Source organism: Rhinolophus sinicus, linkage group LG02 (genome assembly GCF_036562045.2).
Source record: "Rhinolophus sinicus isolate RSC01 linkage group LG02, ASM3656204v1, whole genome shotgun sequence".
NCBI classification, from domain to species: domain Eukaryota; kingdom Metazoa; phylum Chordata; class Mammalia; order Chiroptera; family Rhinolophidae; genus Rhinolophus; species Rhinolophus sinicus.
This window is the reverse complement of record NC_133752.1, coordinates 133,833,985-133,858,987: the sequence shown is the minus strand read 5'-3', so window position 1 is coordinate 133,858,987 and position 25,003 is coordinate 133,833,985. Positions and strand designations below refer to the sequence as shown.

Here is a 25,003-nt window from a genome sequence, read left to right as displayed (position 1 = left end):
TCAACAAATATTTACAGTGGTTTTATCTTACACACAAGCACACACCTCACAAAGCTAAACAATAAAATTGAGATTTTTATTCTAATTTAACAAGAGTGATAAATTAGTTAGAGTCATTATAAGCAAAATGAGATGCTTTCCACTGAGCAGTGACTGCTTAGGAATGTGTATTCTCTGCCAAGGATCAATTCTATATTGTCAGTCAGGCTCACTACTCCTGAGTCTAGTCTGCCCCACTGAAGGAGAGGACGCAAACTAGGCAAATGCCTGAGGCTTTGATCTGAGAAGAACAGACATCTATCTCCTTAGGAAACAGGAAGGGTTTGTGCTAAAAGCAATTCTGAAGACTAAAAAGTAATGGTGGCTACCATGTATTAACTATATGTATAGTCAAATGTCGCTCTGAGCATTTAGTGTACTTTGTTTTCATTAATCCTGCAAACATCCTATGAGAGCAGTCATTACAGCCCACCTTAGGCTCTAGTGGGGTTAAGTTATTTTACAACATTACCTCGCTAGTCAATAGCATAACTGGGTTTTGCTTCCATCTCTCTTTTGACTATGAAATCTATGTTTACTGCTATATTCTACTTCCAAGAAATAGGTCAAAAGTTCCGTTCTGAGTTGTTACCTGTAATAAAATAGAGCCCAGCCAGCTGAATGTAACCTAGAGTGTCTCCCAGAGCCACCTCGAGAAGGGATCTTTATGGGCCACACCTGGGCTGAGCCTTCTCCCAGGTGAGGTGCTACTGCTCTCCATGGCCTCGTTGAGTGGGAGAGAGACAATGAGGGCGGGGTCACAGGCAGTGAGGGTTCCCAGCCTGCTGCGAGTAAAAGGTGATTCCAGCTGTGCCCACAACCCAAACCCCCATGTTTTTAACATTCACACAAGGCCACTGAATCTACAATGCTGGCTCTGACCAGGACTGCAGAAAAGGATGACCAAAGACCACTTGTCCTGTGGCCCTGGAGCCCATTATTCGTTTGCATACAGAGCTTAGCCATTTGTACACGGTCATTTCAGCTTCCAACCAGGTCTAGGTCCACTCATTTCCTGCAGGACCATCTATTATTGGTGGTCTTCTTGAGGTTGATCAGCACTAACAGCTCTTCCAGGGTTACTTAAGTCACTCTGTGTTTTGTCTGAGAAGGGAGGAATCATCCTCATAAAGAGATGCCAAAGATGAATTTGTCCAGGCAGGACTTTGATGCCAACTTAGCAGCATAAGCAAGCAGTTCCCATCAACTGCGAGGAAAAATGAGAACTTCTCCCTTATCTACACAGAGCTGGGCTGGGGATCTCAGCAATGGAAATCACCTTCCAGTCCTTTTCAACTCAACAGAAACAAAAAAACAAGATGGGCTTTGATGGGTATTTCCATAAATAGTTTTTCTCCCCCCCACTACTCCCCCTCGTTTGAGGCAAGGACATAGGATTGCATATAAATACCACAGAGTAAAACATTTGAGGACAAATTCATGTGAATCTTGTTGTTCCCCCTCCCCTCATCTCGCCCAGGGCTACAGAGGATCAGTAAATTGGTTACTCCCAACCTCTTCCTTTCCTTCGCTAGAAATCCAAGTAATTTATAAGGGCCCAATCCTTGTTTAATCAAAATAGAGCATCTGGAGAGATTTACAAACAGGAAGAAAATTGATGTCCGCAAAAGACATGAGTTTCCTGCCTGCAGTATAGCTTAAGGATGGTTTGTGCCAGACAAGTAGGAATCTTGATTCATGTTTAACTCAGTCAAATTATCTCACTCTTAAAATTAAATAGCAATTCGTCTCCTCAGAGGAAGATCTAACCACATCTGATTGCCTGACCAAAAGGTTTCTCTGTGTCATCTGGGAAATCTGCCATTCCCAGAGACCAGGAGGCAATTTCCTTTTCATACGAAGATGTAGATATAAGGTGGAGTAGATCTATAAAGCTCTCATGAGTAACGGATTGAAAAGCCATTTATGTCATGACACATAAAGATATTACTGATTTGTAATTGTTTGGCTCTTCCATCTCTGTGCATGAAAGATTTGGGGTTTGCCTCACAGACCAAAAGATCAGACTTCTGATCTGAATCATTACTATTGTTTGTGACCCTGAGAAAATTCTAGACCTAATGTTCTTCCTGAGAGTACCCTGTGCCACATAAACCTCTCCGGAAGCATGTTGTCATCCTGGAAGTCGCGAGGGCTGTGAGGGACACAGGTGTGCTACAGGAGTGAGGGACAAAGCAGCTCTCCAAGATGTCCTCTCAGGCGAGACTCTAAAATGCAGGAGAAAAAGAGAGTAAAGTGAGGGAACAAGAAAGAGCATGTGAATCAGGAACCCAGAGCAGGACACATACACGCTGGCAGCTTAGTGAGCTAGGCTCTGGCCAACACCTGGCCAAGTCCCCCGTATTTGGACATTAACACTGCTACATGTCCCCTCCCTTTTAAAAAATGCCCCTGTGCTATTGAGTCTTGACTCTGAAATTTGTCATGATCAGTCTAATGACCATTTTAATGCAGATACTTGTGGAATGAGGATGGTCAGCGAATGGAGCAAATCTCTCTCCATAAAGAAAATGAATGAGAATTTTCATCAATGATCCTGGTCCATTGAAATAGCGTGTTAACTTTCCTTGTAAACGTAGTATATATGAATTTTTACATGAAAAACTGAAAATCTTATTTTCTTATTTTCAGAGATTTGAATTACAATAATCTTGATGAATTTCCCACTGCAATCAGGACACTCTCCAACCTTAAAGAACTGTAAGTATTTAGGACAAATTTAATGGGAAATTTCTATTCTTTGTGGATTTATTTTAAAATATATTTGATTTTTGTACATAATGTAACTTACTAGAAAAAAATTTTTAATTCATATAAATGACAGTTAAGTACACTTCAAATATATTTTAACTGATTCTATCACCAGCAAACATCAGATATCTTTTTAAAATTTATAATGGGTTTCTCTAATATATGTATATTAGGAAAAGCATATTTCTCTAAGCCATACTCCTTTCCTAATCCATATTCCCCCAATATTTATAGACTTTATGGATTTGTAGAGAACTGTAATAGAATTCAGTTATTTGCTGACATTTCGAAAAACAAACTTTTCTAGGTTGCTAAGTCTATGCAATTTAGAATAAAATGTATGTGCCTAGTGTTATGCTATAGGTGCTTTCACATTCTTTAAATGTTTCGTGAATCTTATTTAATTTTTTTAAAAACCCACAATTTTACTAAAGTAAAGCTAACTTTCAGCTATTAGGTTGCATATATTGTCTTTTATATACTGTAATTTAATTAGCTTTTCTTTGTACCTAAAAATAACCTATGTAAGGAAAAAACAAACAAAGCCTATTCTCCTGGAAGAGAGAAATAAGGCACACAGCTAAAGGAGGTAGACAGCAAGGCTTGCTTATAAGAAAAAACCTTTAGAAGATTCTGCCTCAGCAAAGCCTACTTGTGGCCTAACCGGGAAGCCGTCATTGTCTGTGGTCAGGAATACCAAAGAGCGTCACCCATCTTATCCAGCCAGTTGCCCACATAGCACCCAAAGATCTTTGCCTCTGCTCCTCTGCCATTCAGACATTAGCATTGATAGATGAGAATCAATGTGTTATTACAGACTCCCTGACCACCTTCCTTCAGCTCAGGAAATGTTGTCCTCATAAGGCGATTACTTCAATCTGAACTTCACTGCAGCTTAAGTCACCCTTCTCTTCTAGCTTCAAATGGGGTCAGAAAGAGTGATCATAATCCTCTCCCCAAAGATGGTTCCATCTGTCTCAAGTTGTTACACAATGGTGCTGTATCGGGTATTAACAGATGGATTTCCTTTGTATAACAGGAGATCGTAAGTTTCCATAAAGCACAATTATTACTTTCAGATTCTTTAGTCCTCTTTCAAGATGACAGCTTTTGATTTCTTTTTCTCCTAGAGAGTACGTGAGGGCACATAAGTTTCAAAATGCAATTGAGGAATTTAACTTTTTCCTCCAGTTACTAAATGTGTTGTTTATTACCAGCGGGAGGTTGGGGGGGCACTATTAAATAATTTCACCCCACACATTATTTTCTATAAATCATTTTATCCTCTCTTTCTAGAGGATTTCATAGCAACAATATCAAGTCAATACCTGAGAAAGCATTTGTTGGCAACCCTTCTCTTATTACAATGTAAGTGGCTATAGTTCTGTTTTCCTTTTCCATCCTGAAATATAGTATGTATTGCAATTTTAAATATAATACAATGAATGTTCTACATTTGCCCAAGTTCTGTCGTAGTCAATTTAAGAATCTACATAGAGCAATAGAGAGAGATGTTCTGCCAGGTTTTAGCTGAATGCTGAAATTATATAAAAAGTTCTTTCTGCTTAGGACCTACAATATGCATCACATTATGCTTCGTATCTTCAGATGCCTTGTCTCACTTCACAATAATCTTGTGAAATGCTTTTGCTCCTCTCTGTTTTCTAAGGAATAAAACTGAGTTTTACAGCCTCGATGTCAAGTTCATCTAGTCATCAGAACTTGAATCCAAGCATACTAGAAATGTAAATTATTATGTACAAATAGGTGTCCTTTACAGCAATAGATTCCAGCCTAAATTGCTGGAGGGGAATGTGGGGGCGGGGTACTGTTTTATGCTAAGTCTCTATATCTATTGATTGTCAAGTCCAAGCATTGAGTCACATGTATAGAATTACAAGTTGATTGTAATTCTAGAAATGTACATACATTATAGAAAGGTGGTTGTGAGGACTTATGCACCATTAAAAGCATAAAATAGGCTTACAACTACAAGGTATAATTAATTCTATGCTTCACATTTAGCACAGACATGAGATGGAGCACATGTACATATATAGGAAGATGAAAATATGTGAGTATTAGGCTGGCTCTTAGTTAAAAGACACCTGGCAGATTTGGGACACAATATTGGCCAGAGGTCATGGGTGAGAAGTCTCAAATATGGAGGAGGAGAGTAAGGACAATTGTTGAACGTGACTCTAAGGGCACTTCTTGGCAGGTATTTGTCCTGTGCCAACTTGATTAAGAGGCTATCTGGAACTGTGTAGCATTTGTCACAAATGAGCTGGAATCCAAATTAGCCCTGACAAGTGGGGGAAAAAATACTATTCATCGTTTCTGAAATGTTCTGACAGTATGTTGGCAAACTAAGGGTATTAAAGTTTATTGCCAATAAACATTAATCCTCATTAGAGAGTATTTACATAGTAAGAGCTTGGCAAATTGCATTGCCTTTGCTCCTTTTTCCTAGCAGCCACAGGATTGTTTTGTGTGGGTTTTTTATCACTCTTTTGATATGCTAATACCACTTGAGGGGGATTAACACCCTCCAAAATTTATTAGCTTTTCTATCCAGCATTTGATGTTGACTATTTTCTCCCTGAAACTCTCCTCTCCTTGCTCTGCCTCTGTTTCAATGTCTTGTCACTGCCTCCCTAATCCATGCTCACCCTGAGTTCCAGATTCTGGGAATGCTTCCTGTGTCCCACTGACTACCCAGGCCTCATGTCTGCCTTTGAAGTCCTACCCTATACAGGACTTCTCATCCCCTCCCCCCCCCCCCCCCCACCAGCCTCTCTGCAAGCCCTTACCTCTAGACCGTTACCACTCTAAGGCTCAACTCCCTGCCTCCACCACTGGCAGGGTCGGCTCATCTGTCTCCAGGCACAGCATCCACGTTATCACTCTCTTGGCTGTGAAACGTACAGAGACTCAGGATCGTCTATTTATGTTAAATGCAAGCTCCTTGCCCTGACATTCACGTTCTTCCACGTGGCCCAAGCCAGTTCCCCAAAGCTCTCCTCAATTACCCTATGCCATAACCCAGACCGACTAAGCTCAATTCATAGAACAAAGCTCTTTCCTCATTTCCTTCGCTCCTATGATTCCATTCCCTCCCAATGCTTGTTGAAATTGTGTGTCCCAGGGTCTCTTTTCGATGACATTGCCATGAAGTTCTTCTTGACCTCATGAGAGAACTCCCTTCTGAGAACCCTATAGCTCTTTATTTGTATTTGTGGTACTTCTACCTTATTTATACAAGCATGTGTATCATATCTGTCCAGTGTACATATATACGAATATATAAGCATATAGTGCTGATAAGGGATAATGTAATATTATAAGGAAAACTCCATTTTTAATCTGTAGACCTATATTCCTATATTTCTCTTACCAATTGTTCAATCCAAGAGAAAAAGAAGAGGTCAGAGAGTAGGAGTGAAGAAGAAGACTTAGGTTTGTTGGGTGACAAGTATATCCTAGGCACTATGCCAGGTATTACACAATGCATTAGCTCTTTCAATGTGTATACAAACCCTACAAGTAAGTATTATTATGTCAATTTAATAAATTAGAATATTCAAGCACTGGGGGGTAATGAACTTGCCATAGTATCTGAGCCTCAGTTTCTTCCTCCAAAAATAACAAAAATAGAATCTAAGCGTCTAGTGTATGGATCTTACTAAGTTGTTGGGTGGATCAGTTGAGCTATATACATGAAAATGCTTTGTCAACTAGAAAATTATATCATCTTATGTATTTATTTTATCCCAACTGATTCCAAGCTTCTTTATGGCAGGGACAGCTTATCATTCTTCTTCAAATGCCCAGCCCCTAGCATAATGCCAGGCACATGGTAGAGACCCAACAACAGCTTCCTTCGTGGATCAGTCTCTCAGTCCCTGCGGTACCACCCTCAGACTTTGAGCATAGTAGACACCAATGAATATTTGTTGAATTTCATTGAACTGGAAGGATTTTGTAGCTCAGATGTGGGGCCCCATCTACCAGGCAATGCAAACAGAAAACATCTGTAAAACAAAGTTTTTTCCCAGCATTAATAATGTCTCACCTTTTCAAGCAATAACAAGTTAAAAAAAAAATCTAACATTACAAAAAAACCCAGGATAGTTCATTTCTTCTCAGATAATTTGAGGAATCCCCTGTGTGTATTATGATAAGATTTGACCAGAGGATATAATCTTCATGTCGATATGTAGAATTTCATCATTCTTTAATTAATGATACGTTTGCTAGCACCTTGAATTACCTTTTTGCCACTCAATGGATGGTCCACAGATGTCAGAGGCAAAGGAAGACTTTTAAGTAATAACTACAGTTAGTTCACCTGCTTTTTTCCTTAGTAACTATCACTCATATCTGCCTTGTTGCTTTCAGAAATTTTCAATTTTATGTACTGTGTATTTCTTACCAAAAGCCTCTTAATGTGAGTTAAAACCCTTCTGAGGTTTGCCTGAAACCAAGTAATCAAGAATGTTATGTAATACAGTATAATCAAAATTACATAAATACGTTTAATGTACTTGTTGAAATTTTGAGCAGGTATTCATTGGCCATTCAAGTTTTATACTAAGATATTGGTGTTTGGATTTTTTCAGACATTTCTATGACAACCCCATCCAGCTTGTTGGACGATCCGCTTTTCAACATTTACCTGAACTAAGAACACTGTAAGTTTTTCTCTAACAGATAAATCACTTTCTCCTTGTATAGTTGCTATAAAAACCAAATGAATATTGTAAGTTGAAGTGCTTTGAAAATGGCAATAAAGATTACCGCTTTCTAGAATCTTCTCCCAGTAATACTCATGTACCCTTCCTTCTAGGACTTTGAACGGTGCCTCACAAATAACTGAATTTCCTGATTTAACTGGAACTGCGAGCCTGGAGAGTCTGTAAGTACCTGAGTGGGCTCTTGACTTTGCCCAGAATGGACATTGCCCTGAAAGCCTGACCAGCCTTAATGTCAGTGAATCAAAATACGTCACTGTGCGATGCTTGAATAAAAGACTCGTGTCTGGTTTGTGTTTCAACAGGACTTTAACTGGAGCACAGATCTCATCTCTTCCTCAAACCGTGTGTGATCAGTTACCTAATCTCCAAGTGCTGTGCGTATCAGTAAGACAATAACGTTGTGTAAACAGGCAGCTTCCATTTATGGGTGAAGTGGCCGACATTATTTCAATAATCCTTTAAAAGAGAAGAAACTTCTTTCCTTGCAGGTCTCCAGGTCAGGCCTCCTCTGCCCACTTTGGGCCAGGGAAATGGTTCTCTGCTCTGACCCTGGTAAGGATGGCAGTGCACCCTTTGTTTCCAAATTCCAAACAGTCTCCCATTAGAGTTTCAATTGGCACAGGTTTCCTTTCAGAAAATGGATATGAACAAGCCAAAATAACTTCACTTCCCCTCTAAAGGCTTTGTGGAGCAGAAAAAAAAAAAACACGTAAGAGATTAAAAGCCTAACATGGATGCCAAAATAAAAAAATTAAGTTATCAGATCCTCACAAACCTTGATAAAGGAGACCACACATTCTTCCGGTATAGTTGTGGGTGCCATGTTCTAATGTTTCAACTAATGGTTAAACAGTTTGCATATGTTATTTCTGTTGACTTGGAGCTTTTCTCTCTGCCTTTCCTACGTTGTACAAAACAAGTAGTTCGTAGGAATTTGAAGAGCCTTGTTTTGGCCTTCCATTTTCAGTCCTCTCCCTCAACTGCCACTCAACCCTATTATCGTCCTCTCAAGCATTGTTGGGACTTAATGAAAGGACCCTTCATCTCTTGCCATGGCTCTGTTTTCACATCTGCGGCAGCTGAATGCCTGTAATTCCACAATAGGCTTCACCTCGTAGCAGAACTGCAAGCAGCACTATAAATGTTAAGTGGAAGAACAGAAATGTTTGCCGTGCTGGTTCTGCCTTCCCTTATCCGCAGCCTGCTACATCACTCAGACCTCAGTTGCTCAGTGACAGGGAGTCGCAATAACACCACATGACAGCCTGGAAGTCAAGCATTCCTGTCTGAAGGAAGGGAATGCAAACAAGTCTCCTCTTCTTCACCCCCATATCACCCTATAAGGAGTAGATACAGATGAGAAAACTGAGAATTAGAGAAGTGAAGTACTTTCCTCAAGTTATTCTCTGTCAAGGTCACACTGCAAGAAAGTAGCAGAGTCCAAATTCAAATACAGGTAGTTTGATAGGATACCTGAGAGAAAGTATATGTATACCAGGGAGTGGAAATCTAGGGGCCATCTCAGAATTCTGCCTCCCGCACCCAGAATAGGCATAATTATCTTCATTTCTGGCTCAGTAACATGACTAGGATTTCACATACTGTAATTAATAAGTAGGGAGCCAGTATTTAAATCACGTCTATCTCCATCATGTCATGCAGCAGTGAATGGTAAACCACCCAGGTCTAGAACTGTATAAATGGAGGCTGACTAGCAAATTGGTTATGAGCTAGGGCTCTGAGGTCCATTTTTCTGGTTCAGGTCCAGTATTCCTATATATCAGCACAGTATCTTGAGCAAGTTATTTAGCCTTTCTTGGGTTCTCTTTCCCAATCTATGAAATGGAGATGTAGCCACGTTCATCAGAGTATCATCATGAAGATTAAGTGAGTTATTACATGCCAAACACTTACACTGGCACTTGGAACATTGCCAGCTCTCAGGCAGTGTTAGCTCTTCATCATATTATTAGGTTGGTACAAAAGTAACTGCTGTTTAAAAGGTTAAAAAATAATTGCAAAAATCACAATTACTTTTGCACCAACCTAATATTTCTCACTTCCTTTACACCATTATTCTTCCCTCAAGTTATTCTTTCCTTAAGTTGACACTTTCCTGTCTAGGCCTGAAAAAACACAAATACATTCATGGCAGTATCTTGCTATTTTCAAAGCACTTCAAGATAGAATATTGATTTGTTCGTCACAACAACCCTGCAACATCAGCAAAGCAGGTATCTTTTCATTTAAGAGAGAACTGAGAAAGACATCAGTGCTTTGGCCTGTGTATCAACCAAGCAGAGTTAGTTGAAGTTGAGAGTAGAACTCGGGGTTCTGACTTCTACTACTATCTACTTTATATTCTAGAAGCATAGGTCTGTGAGCACCCCTCTGAGGCTGAATCATCCACTGGGTACGTGTTACATGAGGAAATTTCACTGCACATGAGGGATTTGGCCCCAAGTTGCTTCACCTACATGGGAATTACTTGGCAGTGTGTGGCTTTCCCCAGTTCCTAGCTGGTGATGTTAGTTAGGCAAGTCATTTCCCATTGTGTGATAATCATAAGTGTCTCCCTCACAAGGCGACCACAAGGATTAAATGAAATAGTTCAGATAAAGCTGTAAACATGGCGTCTCTATATAAGAAGTGCTTGATCAATGTGAACCATGAAAGTCATTAGGTAGAAGGTGGGTAGGAGGTGATACTGTGTCTTTACGTAGAAGAAGAGTGTATGTATCCTCCTCAAAGAGGTACACTGGAAGGATTTGTCCCCTTGAAGCCTGTGGAATTGAGTGAACCAAGTTATTATCAGCTTTGATAATACATGTCCATCTTATTTCATTCACTACTTTTCAGAAATATTTACTATATTGTTTATCAGGTGTGTTTGTGTATAGATGTGAGGTGTGGTTTTGGGGGTGTTTGGGGGCTTGTTTTGGTTTTGGTTTGGTCTGGTCTTTCAACGTTCTAATATAAACTGCAAATTTGTGTTTGCAAACAGCTTCATCTGAACTATTTATGTGTAATAAATGAACTGTATTTCTATACAAATTCCATCTATTCAATACACGTAGGATAAAGTGATCAACTACAAGAATAAAATAATTTAAAACCTTTTTAGAAAACAGTATTGATTTTTCAGTTGCATAGTGGTGATCTGGTTCTAAGAATTAGAATCAGGCATGAAAATGTGTTAACTGATTAGCTGATAACTTCTAAAACATGAGACAAGATTACATATACACATATATGTGTATATATGTATGTATATGTGTGCGTGTACCTGTGTGTATATATATATGTATATTACTTTATCTACCCGCTTTCTTTTTTTTTAAGCTTTCTGCAAATTACCATGGCTTGTTTTAGATTAGTTATATTATACTCTAAATATATCCAGATGTTTTTGTTATTCTGTAATTTGTTGAGTTTTGGCTGAAGACTTTCTTAGATATTTTCCTCCCTCATAGTGATTGATTTCAAAGTTAGTCCTATGTTTGGAATTGTGGTCGGAGTTTTATTTTAGTTGATTAGAAGAGAATCAACAATGATTCTTTTAGCTGTAGAGATATAGCAGCTCTTAGAAACAGAGGCACAATTATTTAATTTGATTTGTACTCATTTCAGTAAGATAATAGCTAGAACATTGTAGATGATCACTAACAAAATATAAATAAATTCATTAAGTAAATTATTTAAATCAATTAAAGACGTATAACAGTTACATTTCAGTAAACATTTGAATCTACTGTTTAATCCAATAATGCCAGTGACTACCTGCTCCATGGCAGGGCTGGTGAAATGTTCAGTCTGCCTTTGGGAGATACCGTGTTTCCCCGAAAATAAGACCGGGTCTTATAATAATTTTTGCTCCAAAAGATGCATTAGGGCTTATGTTCAGGGGATGTCTTCCTGAAAAATCAGGCTAGGTCTTATTTTCCGGGAAACACGGTATATCATCTTGGAGGGGAAAAGAGAGCAAAGCATGTTTCCTTATGATTAATATGTAACAGATTTTCCCTTTTGTATCTTCTGCTTTTCAGAGATCTATCTTACAACCTGCTAGAAGATTTACCCAGTTTTTCAGTCTGCCAAAAGCTTCAGAAAATGTACGTCTATAAGAGTCTCTAAGTCACCTAGTGAAAAACAAGCCCAAAATCACATTTCCAAGGGTCACTGGTTTGCTTACCGTATGGTTCACTGGGGAGACGTTTGATGGATGCGTTCCCTTTGTACACACACACAAGATGTGACTGTATAAGATGGCTATAAAGTTGGGAAATACATACTTCCCAAATGAGTACAAATACATTATATGGTTTTACTATGCATTGTACTATAAGTAAAGCCTTTATTATGTATTTGCTTTTTTTCCCCCTGAACTGGTGCAATAATGAAGTAGGTTTGTTTGAGCTTTGGAATTTTTCTAAACTTACATATCCAATGAATGGTGTTATTGTTTAATATGGGGGACTTGAGTTTGTTGGCATGTTCATTTCACAATAGTCGTCTTTAGAGGAGGTGCTGTATTTGTCATATTTGAGGTGCTATTGATGCTACTCACACATGAAACTTTTTAGATTCCTCTCTTAAGTTGCCTTCTCCATAAAACATCAGCCGTCATTGTTTCATAGTCATACTTTGGTCTTGATCAAAACAATATTAAACAGCTATCCTTTCCCAAACTTAATTTTTCTCTGAATGACTCTGGATGATTAAGAGAGGGGAAAAATCCGTCTTGGAAAGGTAAAGGTTTGAAACTCCTGCCAACCCTCACAGAATACAAGAAAGGCTCAAAAGGTAGAGTCAGAAGAGACATCCTCAAAGTGTTTGAGTGATGATAGCATCTGGACTATAGTTTTATATTCACCCAAGGGAACTAATTGCTTTGAAAGAGAGATGATACTTACGTGTGTAAATTCTTATGTTCTTTTTTAAACAACAAAAACATTTTTAAACAGTCACTCGATAGTCATACTTCATGTGTTCCTTTGATTGAGGGCAGGTAATTCCTCTGTAAAAGTTCTCTGAGGACGAGTCTTTGAAACCAGTCACTTTGAAATCAATCTTCGGAACTCTGTCATTTCAGAGACCTGCGACATAATGAAATCTATGAAATTAAAGTGGACACTTTCCAGCAGTTGCTGAGCCTCCGATCTCTGTGAGTACTGCCTCCCAGCACCTGCCCATCCTACAGCACTTTCTTTCTCTTTGGGGCCTTCCCCTCATATTTTCTTTTCACTGTATATGCGTATTGTTGGGCCTTTATGAATACATTTGCTATGAAAAGGCAAATATTTAGCTCAGGATCATTTCTAGAAATAAATTCAATAGTGGTAAGTTTGTAATCAGCAGCCATGAAACTTTGATAAAGAGGAAGGAAGCCATGCTGTGAGTGACAAAATGTGTTTCTTAGTAGCCTGGAATGGTCGGGGGTCATTTTGCATATAAAGGTAAGATGACCACAGAATTCTTCCTGTCCATTTGTCCATTTATTTCCTAGTTAAACAGTTTCTCAAAGTGTGATTTAAGAATTATGGGGCGGGGGGGGGGGGGTTGGCAGCAGTAAAAACGCAGATTGCAGGTCCACACCAGCCTCATGAGTTTGAATCTCTGGAGTGGGGCCTGAGAGTTGACATTTTAACGAGTACATTAAGGTTTGAGCACACCTGTCTTCAAAAATGCTTCCGTTGCTCAGACGACTAAGACATGTGAATATTTCATTCCATTTTATAATCGAAAACTCCATATATTAACCATAAATTTCAAAAGAACTGGGTAACAGATTTTTGGGGGTGATCATTAAAACATCCTGAAACTGGATTTCAATATAATTTTGATGAATGATGACAATATGTAATATTTAAATTATGGTATATTGTTTAAAATCTTTTCTTTCCTAAAGTTTTTATTAATACTTAAGAGACTATACCCTGGTAAAGATAATACCATTCCTCAAAACATTTTAAATTCACCTTTAAGAATCACAAGTTCTCCCAAAAATTTACTTTGAAAACCATCTTATTCTGAATTGAATTGTGTGGCCCTTTCCTTACTTTGGGGCTACCCCTAGCTTCTGAAGTTCTTTTACTTTTAAAATAAATATAAAACAAAAATACATTACCTACTTTTATTACCTACCTTATTTCCCAGCTTTGAGTTCTGGCAGTTTTCAAACGTCAGCTTTTCTTTAAAATGCTGATATATTTGGTAATACCATATTATATTATTGAAATTTGCTAAAAGAGTAGAACTCAATTGTTCTCACCATATATATATATATATATATATATATATATATATATATATATATAATAGATTTATAATATAGATTTACATACATATATATAAAAGAAATAAAAGGTTGACCTCCAAAGATACCCAAAGAAGGTGACACAGATTCTGAAACCTACATGTCTGAGTCCCCCAAATTCCTCCTGCCCCTTAGACTTCGCATCCAGTGACTTATCAAACTCTGCTTGCTCCATTTCATTCACTCTTCTACCTCAGGCCCATAGACTCACTCACTTGGATACCATCTCATCCTTCTAACCAGTCTTTCCATTATTGGTCTCCACCCATTCATCTCATTCTCATTTTTTCTTGAGTAGAAATCAAATCATGTTACATTTCTGCTTCAAAAAACCTCATTTTTCTCCTATTGTCTTCAAGATCAAGACCAAGCTTCCCAGGACTGGCTTTTAAAATCTCATCCCAACCTCCTGGAACACCCTCATCTCTCACCACACATGCCCAGTCTCTGGACACTCGGATGCTGTTTTTCCTGGTCTTGTGGCCCAGTGGATTCCTCCCCACTCTTAACTCACACCTGTCCGTCCCTTAAGAACCTCCTGCCTTTGAACCCACTCCACTCTGCTGTGCTCTGCACATTCTCTACTGCAGGTCTCAGCACTCAGCAGTGCCGCCAGGTCGCCAGGCTGTACCTGAAAACAACAGGAACTTGGTCATCTTCTTGTCCCCATGGTCTAGTGCAGTGGCTCTCTCATTATTTACTTAAGAATTCCAAACACATTCTGAGCAAAAGATGGGGGACTCTGAAGTCAGTCTGCATGAGTAATCCCCCTAAGGTGATTCTTAAACAATTGGAGACACACTTTGGAAACAGTTTAACCATGAAAGAAACGGGCAGGAAGAATTGTGTGGTCATCTCTTTGTACCTAAAATGATCCCAGCCTCTGAGCTCCCTCCGTGACTTGAAGCAAGTCACTTATGCTCTATGCTTCATTCCTCACCAGGCAAATGGGGCTAATGATAATACTTACCTCTTAGGGGTATATTGAGGGTTATGAGATAATACATATATATGGAAAAAAAAACCTCATAACTGTATCTGGCACCTAGTAAATATGCAACAGGTTTATCATTATTATTGTTACTATTGTTGTTGTTATTGTTAGAACAACTAAATATCCTTTTAGGGTATATCAGTGAGGTCCTGGCAGGAAACAGAATTCACCTCAGATGGTTCAAATGAAAGGCTACTTACACAGATGTTGGCAGGGAGCAAGCAAGGGATGGGTGTGCAGAATCCAGCATCATGACCAAGACTGAGGCTGCAGAGACACAGGGAGGAAATGTTTCCAAAACCCAGGAAGAGCTGAGGCACAGAGAGGGAACACCGTGGTTGAGAAAGTGTGCAGCTGCTGCCAGAGACAAGATTGCAAAACAGAGAAGGAGCAGATCACAAGTGCCACACACTCCCTTCTCCAGGGGCTTCCCCTGCGACTCCCCGCAGGAAACAGCAGGGCACCCTGGGGATGTAGCCTACAAGGCCAGCCCCAGGCACAGAGCAGGACCAAAGAGTAGAAATGGCTCCCGCTTGGATGCGGGGAGGACCCAGCATGCAGGCTCACCGATTGGAATGGAATTACAGTCCTTTGAACGTACATATTCTCCCACATTTACTTAAAATCTAGTCATATCTTTTGAAGACCCTGTGGCAAAACTTGGCCTACATTCCTGATATACTATTGTGAAGCTCACTGGGGCCCCGATGTTCAACTTGAAGCCACCAAAGAGGCTTTGACAGATGGTATGACTTGGCATCCCTCACGGAGCACATATGGTGTGAGCAGCTCAGAAGAAGACAGTCTCCTCACCTCACTGCAGCCGCCACCTGCAACTTTCCCACTTCTTTCATACCGTTTCTTCTCCGTGGTAGCTGGAATTTTCTCCTGGTCTAGGATCAATGAAAGGGGCAAAATTAAAAGCCTTTCTGTTTCCCCCAATTTAAGGTAGCTTCTCAAATAATAAATATTATGTGAATACCATTTATTCAAGGTAACTCAGGGGGCCCGATATCATAAATAAATCACCTATCTGCACTAGAGAAAAGTAGGCTGTGATCATTTTCAATTAACTCAAATGTCTATACTTTAGTTACCCTTATTAGTTCGGCATTTTAAAAATACCAATTTTAAGTTCACTGCTTTTTTTTTTTTTAATGTGGAAGTTCTTATTCCTGTGAAATTATCTACATTTATGTGTATATGAAGGAAAGGGATGATGTGAAGAAAAGGGTGATGGAATTTTATTTCTCTATAAATTGTAGATTTTCTTTGTTATTAAAGGACCTTATTTCCGACATATGCTAGTCCCTGTTTTATTCATTTCCCAGTTAAGAATTTAAATGTCTGTCTCCTTTACTGGGAATTTTTTTTTGAAAGCATCTCTGTTTCTGTTAAGGCCTGACTACATGACCAATGCAAACAAATTCATATTGAGTTTCATCACATATCCGGGGACTTGCTTGTCAGAATAAGAGCCTCAGAAGTTCTCACTCCCTTACCCCCACTCGTTTTAGAAATGTCCTAATAAAATTTTACAGTTGTGTTAAAGTTATCTTTTTAGCAAGAAAAGAGCAAAAACTAAGATATCCACCTGAATGATTTTCCTTGATTTAAACAAGGTTGCTTTAAAATTCTCTCTTTAATCATTTTACACTGTTAATATCTTTAACTGAAGAATGATTTGGTAAGTTAATTGTTCCCATCCTGAATGGAAATTAAATTTTGTTAGAATGAATATATATGGTAAAACTTCACACGGTATTCTTTTATTATATAATCCTCTGACTTGCCTTTTTTTAAAAAAAATAGGAATTTAGCTTGGAACAAAATTGCCGTTATTCACCCCAATGCATTTTCTACTTTGCCATCTCTAAGAAAGCTGTGAGTATTTTATTATTTGTTTATGGCATGTCATTTAATAATTAGGGACCATCTAAGTAATCAAAAATGTTGGTTTTGCTGAAGAAGCCCACAGCTCACCGATTGCCCAGCCCTCAGTACTCTCCACATTAGAGCTGTATCTGACCAAAGAGGAACCTAGTGTCCCTCCAATGTCATGTGGGCCCTTATGTGAATAATTGAGGATCTGGGTGACAGCTGGTACTGGTTAGTGAGGTGAAATTTTCCATTTTTTACTGAGCAATCAGGTGGAAAGGAATAAGATGTCAATTCACTTCTAAAGGGCTTTTGTTTTATAGTTGCCCATCTTGACTAATAGAAAACCTTCTGTCTCTTTTTCCTTCCTTCCTTTTCACCTCTTGCTCCTTCCTCTCCCCATCTCCCTTGTCTAATAGAGAAAAAAGGGAATTGGTAGACAGAAGTTAAAGGAAGAAGGAAGGGAATAAACCCCTGAACGTTTTACCTCTCACCCCTAACTTAATCCAATCAGCATCGCTTTTCAAACTAGATGTAGCACCTGGCACTTGATTTAAGATGTTGCCACCTGGCAAAATTAAGCTGAATATAAAAAATATAATTTGGATGCAATTAACGCAGTTTACCTCTGCTATCCTGATTGTAAATAGAAAAGGTATCAGGAGCTGAAACCAAAATAATTACTTTTACCATTAAAAGTGAGGACCTTGCTTAGAAGTCTTTATGGAACCGTTTAATAATCTTTAGGTTGTTTTTTTTATGTAAACATTTTATGCTAACACAGACTAAAAGCCAATTGTTGTTTGATGTTTTGCAGGGACCTGTCGTCCAACCGCCTGTCATCTTTTCCTGTAACTGGGTTACATGGTTTAACTCACTTAAAATTAACAGGAAATCATGCCTTACAGAGCTTGATATCATCTGAAAACTTTCCAGAACTCAAGTGAGTTTGTCATTAAAACTAATAAGATACATTTGTGGTCATGTGAAATAATAGACGTGTTATAGTTGTTTGCAAAATTTATGAGGTCATGGGACTCTTTTGAATTTCATTGCATGCCCTCAAGTCTCCCACCCCTGCGGCATTGTTAGGACGAGGCCCCAAGTGGAAGAATGGGTCTTCCTGACCACATTTCCTTTCTTTCTCAAAGATGCCTCCCGGAATTATTGAGTTCATGGAAAGAGTTTGAAAACCATTGATCCATGGGAACTAAACTAGGACATGTAATTAAATAACATGATAACATTATTGTAGTCCTGTTTACATTTTAAAATTCATCTAGCTTGTGTATATGTTCTAATAAAATGCACTAAATTAATATTTGAGGAAGTAACGCTCTTTAAGACCTGTTATGCTTAGTTTCCATAAAGAAGTCCCTTGAAAGACTATATATATATATATATATATATATATATATATATGTATATTTTTTAATCAAAGTACTTTTTACATACTTGTAAAATCATAACCCCAAAAGAGAGTTTGGAAAGTAAAAGAGAGAAAAAAATCTAAAATTACCCCTTAGACAACTTTTAATGTTATTTCCTTCCAGACTTTGTTGCCAATGTATTTTTAATTGTTAGACTCATAGTATGTACACAAAGTTTTTATCATGTTTTCGTCACTTAACATTATGTCATACCATAAGCACTTTTTAATGGTGCTACAATTTTCCCAGCAGTCATTTTTTCTAAACTTTTTATTATGGAAATTTTCAAACACTAAAGTACAGAAAATAATATACCCCTCACTCAACCTCAGCAATTATCAACATTTCATAGCAATAACTTTTAATAATTCCATTGTTATTATTAATAGCACAGTAATAAACATCTATACACATAGTTAATATTTCAGATTATTTATGAAGGCTAAACTACTAAGGCAGAATTATTCAGTGAAAGAAGATGAACACGATATTTAACAACTGACTTCTTTAAGTGTGTTTTTTCTTTGGTTTTGTTCATTTAAAGGATTATAGAAATGCCTTATGCTTACCAATGCTGTGCATTTGGAGTGTGTGAGAATGTGTATAAAATTTCTAATCAGTGGAATAAAGGTGACAACAGCACTACTGATGACCTTCATAAGAAAGATGCTGGAATGTTTCAAGTTCAAGGTAAGACCAGTTATGTCAGTGATGAAACTGTGGCTGGAAGGGTCTTGAAAAGTCATCAGATTATCTGAACTCCAGACAAGTCCCTATGTAACCACTCCAGCAAGCTGGGAATCCATCCCACTTTTTAAAGATTCCCAGCGAAAGAGAAAGTTCCTTTGGGATTCATTCTAAAACTTCATCTTTTCTGTGAGTGAATTTGTAATACTTATATTTATAATTACATCCCCCTTAGTATATATTGTCTTCAGGGATAGTTAGTAATATTGATATCAACAGGCCCAGAAAAGGGCCCCATCTCTGTGGATACCTTTTTAAAACATGTTTCTGAGATCTTTTCTCCAGAAGATAAAGTCCATTTTTATTCTTATCTTGTTTTCTCCAGAAGATAAAATCCATTTTTATTCTTATGTGGAGGATATAGATGGTTCCATATTTCAGCAGAAGGGCTTAAGAATCTAACCTCTTATCCAACAAATTTCAAAACATTCTCCCGTCTACCCCCCACAAGGTTATCTGTCAGGAAAGTGAAATGAGATAATGTCTGCAAAGCACTTGGCTTTCCTTGAAGTAAGACCTTACTTAAATAGACAGCAATGCACCTCAAACCACACCTGTGGTAATGAGGAGGCTCTCTGGGCAGCCCCCGTTTTCCTTTCCCTGCCAACCTTGCATGTTTGCACAGAGTCTAAACAGACTGGCTTGTCTTCCTCTGGGCCTTAATGATTTGTTGACTCCCAAGCAAGTAGGATACGGCCAGTCATCACATTACCTTAACATTTCTTCCTGTACACCTATCAGTTTAAGGAACTCGTATTTTGGCCCTTGGCTTTTTTGTTTTAGGCCACAGCATGTGTCTTACTCATTATTACTTTAGTTTTTGCTCTAAAACAACAATTAGAGTGCCTATTATGCATGTGTCAGGTACCGTTCTAGGCCCTAGAGGTACAAAATGAATAAGAGAGACAAGGTTCTGCATGGAGTTTATCTTCAAGGACAGTGATTCTCAACCCTGGGCCCTCATATTGGAATCACATGGAAGCATTTAAAAAATACTGATGCCCAAGCCCCTTACCAGACCAACTAAATCAGCATCTTTGGGAAAGTGTATTCGACCACAAAACTCCTAGTCCATGAATAGTTAAACCAAGCACCAAGCAGTTACTTGCTTTGTCCTCTGTTAAGCAGAAGTCCCCAGAAAAGACTGAAACTTAGTATACTTGATTCTCCTTCTTCTGCTCAGAGAACACAGCCCAGGACGTTTGCACTATAGTTAGCTCAGTGTCAGGAAACTGGATAAAGTGGTTCTTCCACTGAACAGAGAGGCCCACAGCCTCTCTTTATTTGCAGTCAGTGCAATCTGGGGCCACCAACAAGAAGAGAACGAGAGAGCTTAGATGTTAGGACAAGGAGTCCGGGGTTCCTCTCCTTTACCCCCAGTTCTGCTGGAACACTATGTCATGCAGGACGCTGAGCAGAACATCCAAAGGCAACTTTAGAGCAGACTTGCCAGCAAGCCAGAGCCCATGGAAGAGCAGGATGTCTGACCTTTGGTTCCCTTTGTGACACTTCATGTCTCGAGGGCAATCCAGGACCCTCCTCCCTGGGATTGGTCCCCCAAAAAGAGAGACGGAATTAACCATTCCAGGACTTCTCACGCCTGCAGATGACCGTGACCTTGAAGACTTCCTGCTTGACTTTGAGGAAGACCTGAAAGCTCTTCACTCGGTGCAGTGCTCACCTTCCCCAGGTGAGAAAGGCGGCAGGCACCTCAGCAGCAGTTGCCACCCCAGACTCTGAGGCCATTGGGGGCAGTTGGCTACACTTCAAAGCAAAATCTCTGCCACCTTTGTGGTCCATCTACTCCCTCCCCACAGGGACCTTTAAAATACAAATGTCCGTTCCCTGGAGTTAGTCTGCATTCATAAATAGGATTTTTGCAGGAGACTTTTGGTTCTGATTAACGGAAACTAAAAAATCAGCCATGTAGTTAGAAGCATATGTAATTTTAAAAATTATATTAGCAATTTAGCCTGAACTAGCATGCAACAGTCTTGCGTAATCACTGATTTTTTAAAAGTTATTTCTATGAAGTCTTCCCTAAATGACTATTTGGTTAAAGCAAATAATCGTTTATACGGATGACTCAAAAAAAAAAAAAAAATCCATGTATGTCAACTTCATAAATTGTCCCATTCCCAGGAACAGGATGGGCCAGTTGAAAAAAAGACAGCTGGGAAGGGTTGATATTCTATTTTCAACCAGTAGATCGTCTCTTGCTCCCAAACATTTAATGTCAATTTAACCTAAGATGAGATTTTCATGAAATGCACCTTCATACTACCCACACTTCCTCTTCTAATATTATGGAATATTTCCTAGGATCCTCCTCTGCTTGCAGAACTTTTTTGAGGCATTCTGGGGGAAAAACAAAAAAAATCAAAGTGTAATGAAAAGCGCAGGAGATCTGGCTTTTTACCTGACCCCAATACTGCTGTATCCGGGGGACCTGAATCAAGGGATTTCAATTCCCCGTCTCCATTTCTCTGTAGAGCTCTGAGCACCTGGTGTGTTCACCGCACCACCAGTGCTGCAGAAAACCTGAGGTAGTAAATGACAGCGGTTTAAGACGTGAAGTGTGCCACAAGGGAACTGTGTATATTTCTGTGGCTATTCTTGGCCTCTATCTCGTGGTGTCCTTAGAAGAGAAACAAAAAGGCAATTTGGCAAAAAGTTGTAAACCTTAATCTGATATCCAGTTTTTTTTCTTCCTTGGATTCCTAGGCCCCTTCAAACTCTGCGAATACCTGTTCGGTAGCTGGCTGATCAGAATTGGGGTGTGGACCATCGCCGTTTTGGCCCTGACTTGTAATGCCTTGGTGACTTCGACAGTGTTCCGAGCCCCTCTGTACATTTCCTCCATAAAACTGCTCATTGGGTTAATCGCAGCGGTGAACATGCTCATGGGCGTCTCCAGTGCGGCGCTGGCTGGCGTGGACGCGTTCACTTTTGGCAGCTTTGCACAGCATGGTGCGTGGTGGGAGCAGGGGGTCGGTTGCCAGGTCGTCGGGTTTTTGTCCATTTTTGCATCAGAATCATCTGTTTTCCTGCTGACACTGGCAGCCCTGGAGCGTGGGTTCTCAGTGAAATGTTCCGCAAAATTTGAAACGAAGACTCCTTTTTCCAGTCTGAGAGCAATCATTTTGCTCTGCGCGGCGCTGGCCCTGACCATCGCCACGGTGCCCCTGCTTGGTGGCAGCGGGTACAGCGCCTCCCCCCTCTGCCTGCCACTGCCCTTCGGCGAGCCCAGCACCACAGGCTACATGGTGGCCCTCGTCTTGCTCAACTCCCTTTGCTTCCTCGTGATGACCATCGCCTACACCAAGCTCTACTGCAATCTGGAAAAGGGAGAGCTGGAGAATGTTTGGGACTGTTCCATGGTGAAGCACATTGCTCTCCTGCTCTTCACCAACTGTATTCTGTACTGCCCGGTGGCTTTCTTGTCCTTCTCCTCTTTACTGAACCTCACATTCATCAGCCCTGAAGTCATTAAGTTTATCCTGCTGGTGATTGTCCCACTCCCTGCATGTCTCAATCCCCTTCTCTACATCCTCTTCAATCCCCATTTTAAGGAGGATCTGGGGAGCCTAGGCAAGCAAGCCCACATTTGGACAAGATCAAAACACCCAAGCCTGATGTCTATTAACTCGGATGACATCGAGAAACAGTCCTGTGACTCAACCCAAGCCTTGGTGACATTCACCAGTGCCAGTATAGCCTATGACCTGCCTTCCAATTCCGGGTCACCACCAGCTTATCCAATGACCGAAAGCTGTCATCTTTCATCTGTGGCATTTGTCCCATGTCTCTAATATGTGAGAAAGTTTTCAAAAATTGAAAACCTGAAAATGTGAGATTGAATACATCAGAGCAGTAACTAAAACAGCTGAGTCGAAACTTGATCTTTTTTTTTTTAATCTCTCAGAGTGAAAAAGCTGACAACCTATTGATACTGGAGAGTGAATGCTGCCTGTATAATTCATTCAGCTAAGAGATAGATTAGCCACACTATTTAGGTAAGCCCAGGTTTCTTTTAAAAATCAGATTGAAATGTTCAAAAAAGAGTCTCCATGATTTCAACTGAATTCTTTTTAAACCCTCCAATCTAATGATTTGGGGGTGGGGGGAACCAATTGCTCACAAAAGGGGTTCTAAACCCAAAATTCCTTAAAAGATGGTTGGAGGTATTAGGAAAATAAGGGTTTTAAATGGCCTACAGTACCAATAGGATTTCATTTTAATGACTATGTGGAGATGTTTTAGTTCTCCTTTGCCTCTCCTCAGGAAGGATCCTTCCAAGTCACCAAACCCCCCCCCCCCCAGTGAGTGGATAATAAAAGGCATTATTAATTTACTCATAGTCACATCATTTTTAGAGATGCCAGATTTTATGTATCAGTACTCTAGATGGTTCCGTCCCAAATGAAATAAAAATGCTTACAAATATTTTGAAAGGAAAATGAACTTAAATTCTTAAATTGCCATGAAGGCAATCCAGTACAGGTAGGTTTGCCTTGTCTAATTCGTTTTTAACTCCTTGGTGCCCAGAATTCAGAAAAGTCCATTGTCGGCAATGGACATACCTAGTAAAGACGGTAAGCAACCTGGGATTTCTTTTTTTCTTCCTGGGTGAGTGCACATTTTTCACAGGAGGTTTTATCCATTGATTCAAATTGATGTGCTTCTTAAGGTAATGGTCAAATGCAGACATGACATAAATCCACTGACAATTTCTCACACGGAACTTGAGCAACAATATCTGAAATCACTTTGGATTCAACAGAGACTTGGTAACATATTATCCTGTTTATTTAGCTGGGTTTTAGCTGTGTTGTCTTTGGATCAACCCACTTGATGTCAGGAACAAGACTTCTCTGCTTATTCTATATTTAATACATGTGTTAGGTATTTTAAGAGGCAAAACTATACTAAATAAAGGTCAAAGGATTAATTCGTAACTTTCTTATACTACATTAGCTTCAGTGCATCCAAACCAAAAGATTGTTAGGTAGATTTATTTTTATATAAGCATGTTTATTTTGATCAGATGTTTTAACTTGGAATTGAAAAAAAGACATTTATGAGATGTTTTATAAGATGTGTAAATATAGAACTGTATTTATTACCACAGTAAGATTCAGTAACACAAAGGACCATGATAATAAACATGTACAGTGGCATATTCTTCCATATATATTGTGTTTCTCTGCTCATTTTCTTTAAATTCATTAATTGTATATAATATATGTAAATGTATAGTACTTGTAAATAGATTCCAAACTCGCTTTTTCTATTGGATACAAAATAAAGAAATTTGTAATAAAATGTGTGACTATAAAACAAAATATTTTCAAGTCTTTTATTGAGCCCATAGGCAAATATATGGTCTCCTAAACGTTTTTGATTTTTGATATGTAAGTACATTTGTTATTCAAGTATTTACACTTTAATATGTTAGGTATTTTGGACTTACCTTAAGAAGTAAATTTTTAACAAGAACAAAATAAAATATCTTTATCAAATCCTGGATTGTTTCAACTATAATTGATAAGCCATTTCGTCATGACAGATGACTTGGTGAAGTTTATTGTCCCCACTGATAGTTTGGATTTCATAGCCAGAACCTATTTCTTGTGCAATGTAAAAACAAACAAAAAAATTAGAAAAAAATATAAATAACAATCTTAAAATTATTCAACACGAAAATAACTTTTCTGTAAATGTTTCCTATAAAGAAAACAGATTTCATGACTATGTCAAGGCCAAAACTTAAGGACATGTGATTCCCAGGGCACAAAGAAATACATTGTTGCCCTTCAGTTTTCATCTCCCAAAATATAAGAAAGGAAATAATTTTTCTAAATTTCTTGGGCCAGACCCTCTCGGCTTCAGCAGTGATTCCTGATCTCCCCATACAGGTTATAAAATGAAATCATCATGGCTAAGATCAACCCACGTTTCCTAAGCACCTGCCGCGTCCTAGCAATGAGTTTCCCACCCATCCATCAGATAGAACTATATGCTTCAACCAAACCTAGTTAACAGGCTTCCAATGGCATCCTACTATCCA

At 39.0% G+C, this 25,003-nt stretch overlaps 1 protein-coding gene and 1 long non-coding RNA gene across 5 annotated transcripts in view; one reads left to right on the top strand and one right to left on the bottom strand.

Moving 5' to 3' along the window:
* LGR5 (leucine rich repeat containing G protein-coupled receptor 5) overlaps positions 1-24,455 on the top strand; it is a 115,586-nt gene extending 91,131 nt beyond the window's left edge. For 2 of the 3 annotated variants that reach the window (XM_019748992.2, XM_019748990.2), the window contains 12 exons: positions 2,692-2,760; positions 4,108-4,179; positions 7,434-7,505; positions 7,661-7,729; positions 7,871-7,942; positions 11,615-11,680; positions 12,661-12,732; positions 16,691-16,762; positions 17,574-17,699; positions 18,731-18,876; positions 20,540-20,623; positions 21,658-24,455. In XM_019748992.2, coding sequence (XP_019604551.1) covers positions 2,692-2,760; positions 4,108-4,179; positions 7,434-7,505; positions 7,661-7,729; positions 7,871-7,942; positions 11,615-11,680; positions 12,661-12,732; positions 16,691-16,762; positions 17,574-17,699; positions 18,731-18,876; positions 20,540-20,623; positions 21,658-22,745 — 2,008 coding nt within the window. In that variant the 3' untranslated portion in view covers positions 22,746-24,455. The remainder of the gene's footprint in view (positions 1-2,691; positions 2,761-4,107; positions 4,180-7,433; positions 7,506-7,660; positions 7,730-7,870; positions 7,943-11,614; positions 11,681-12,660; positions 12,733-16,690; positions 16,763-17,573; positions 17,700-18,730; positions 18,877-20,539; positions 20,624-21,657) is intronic. The other variant, XM_019748991.2, reaches the window with a different exon arrangement.
* LOC109456605 (uncharacterized) lies at positions 58-24,541 on the bottom strand. 2 transcript variants are annotated; one of them, XR_012493915.1, is made up of 6 exons: positions 24,407-24,541; positions 15,692-15,771; positions 15,079-15,235; positions 12,482-12,664; positions 5,625-6,845; positions 58-2,267 (listed from the first exon to the last, which is right to left on the bottom strand). It is a non-coding gene; the product is annotated as an uncharacterized LOC109456605 (long non-coding RNA). The 2 variants fall into 2 exon arrangements; XR_012493916.1 differs by having other exon boundaries at positions 15,079-15,189.
* Positions 24,542-25,003: the final 462 nt, after the last annotated feature.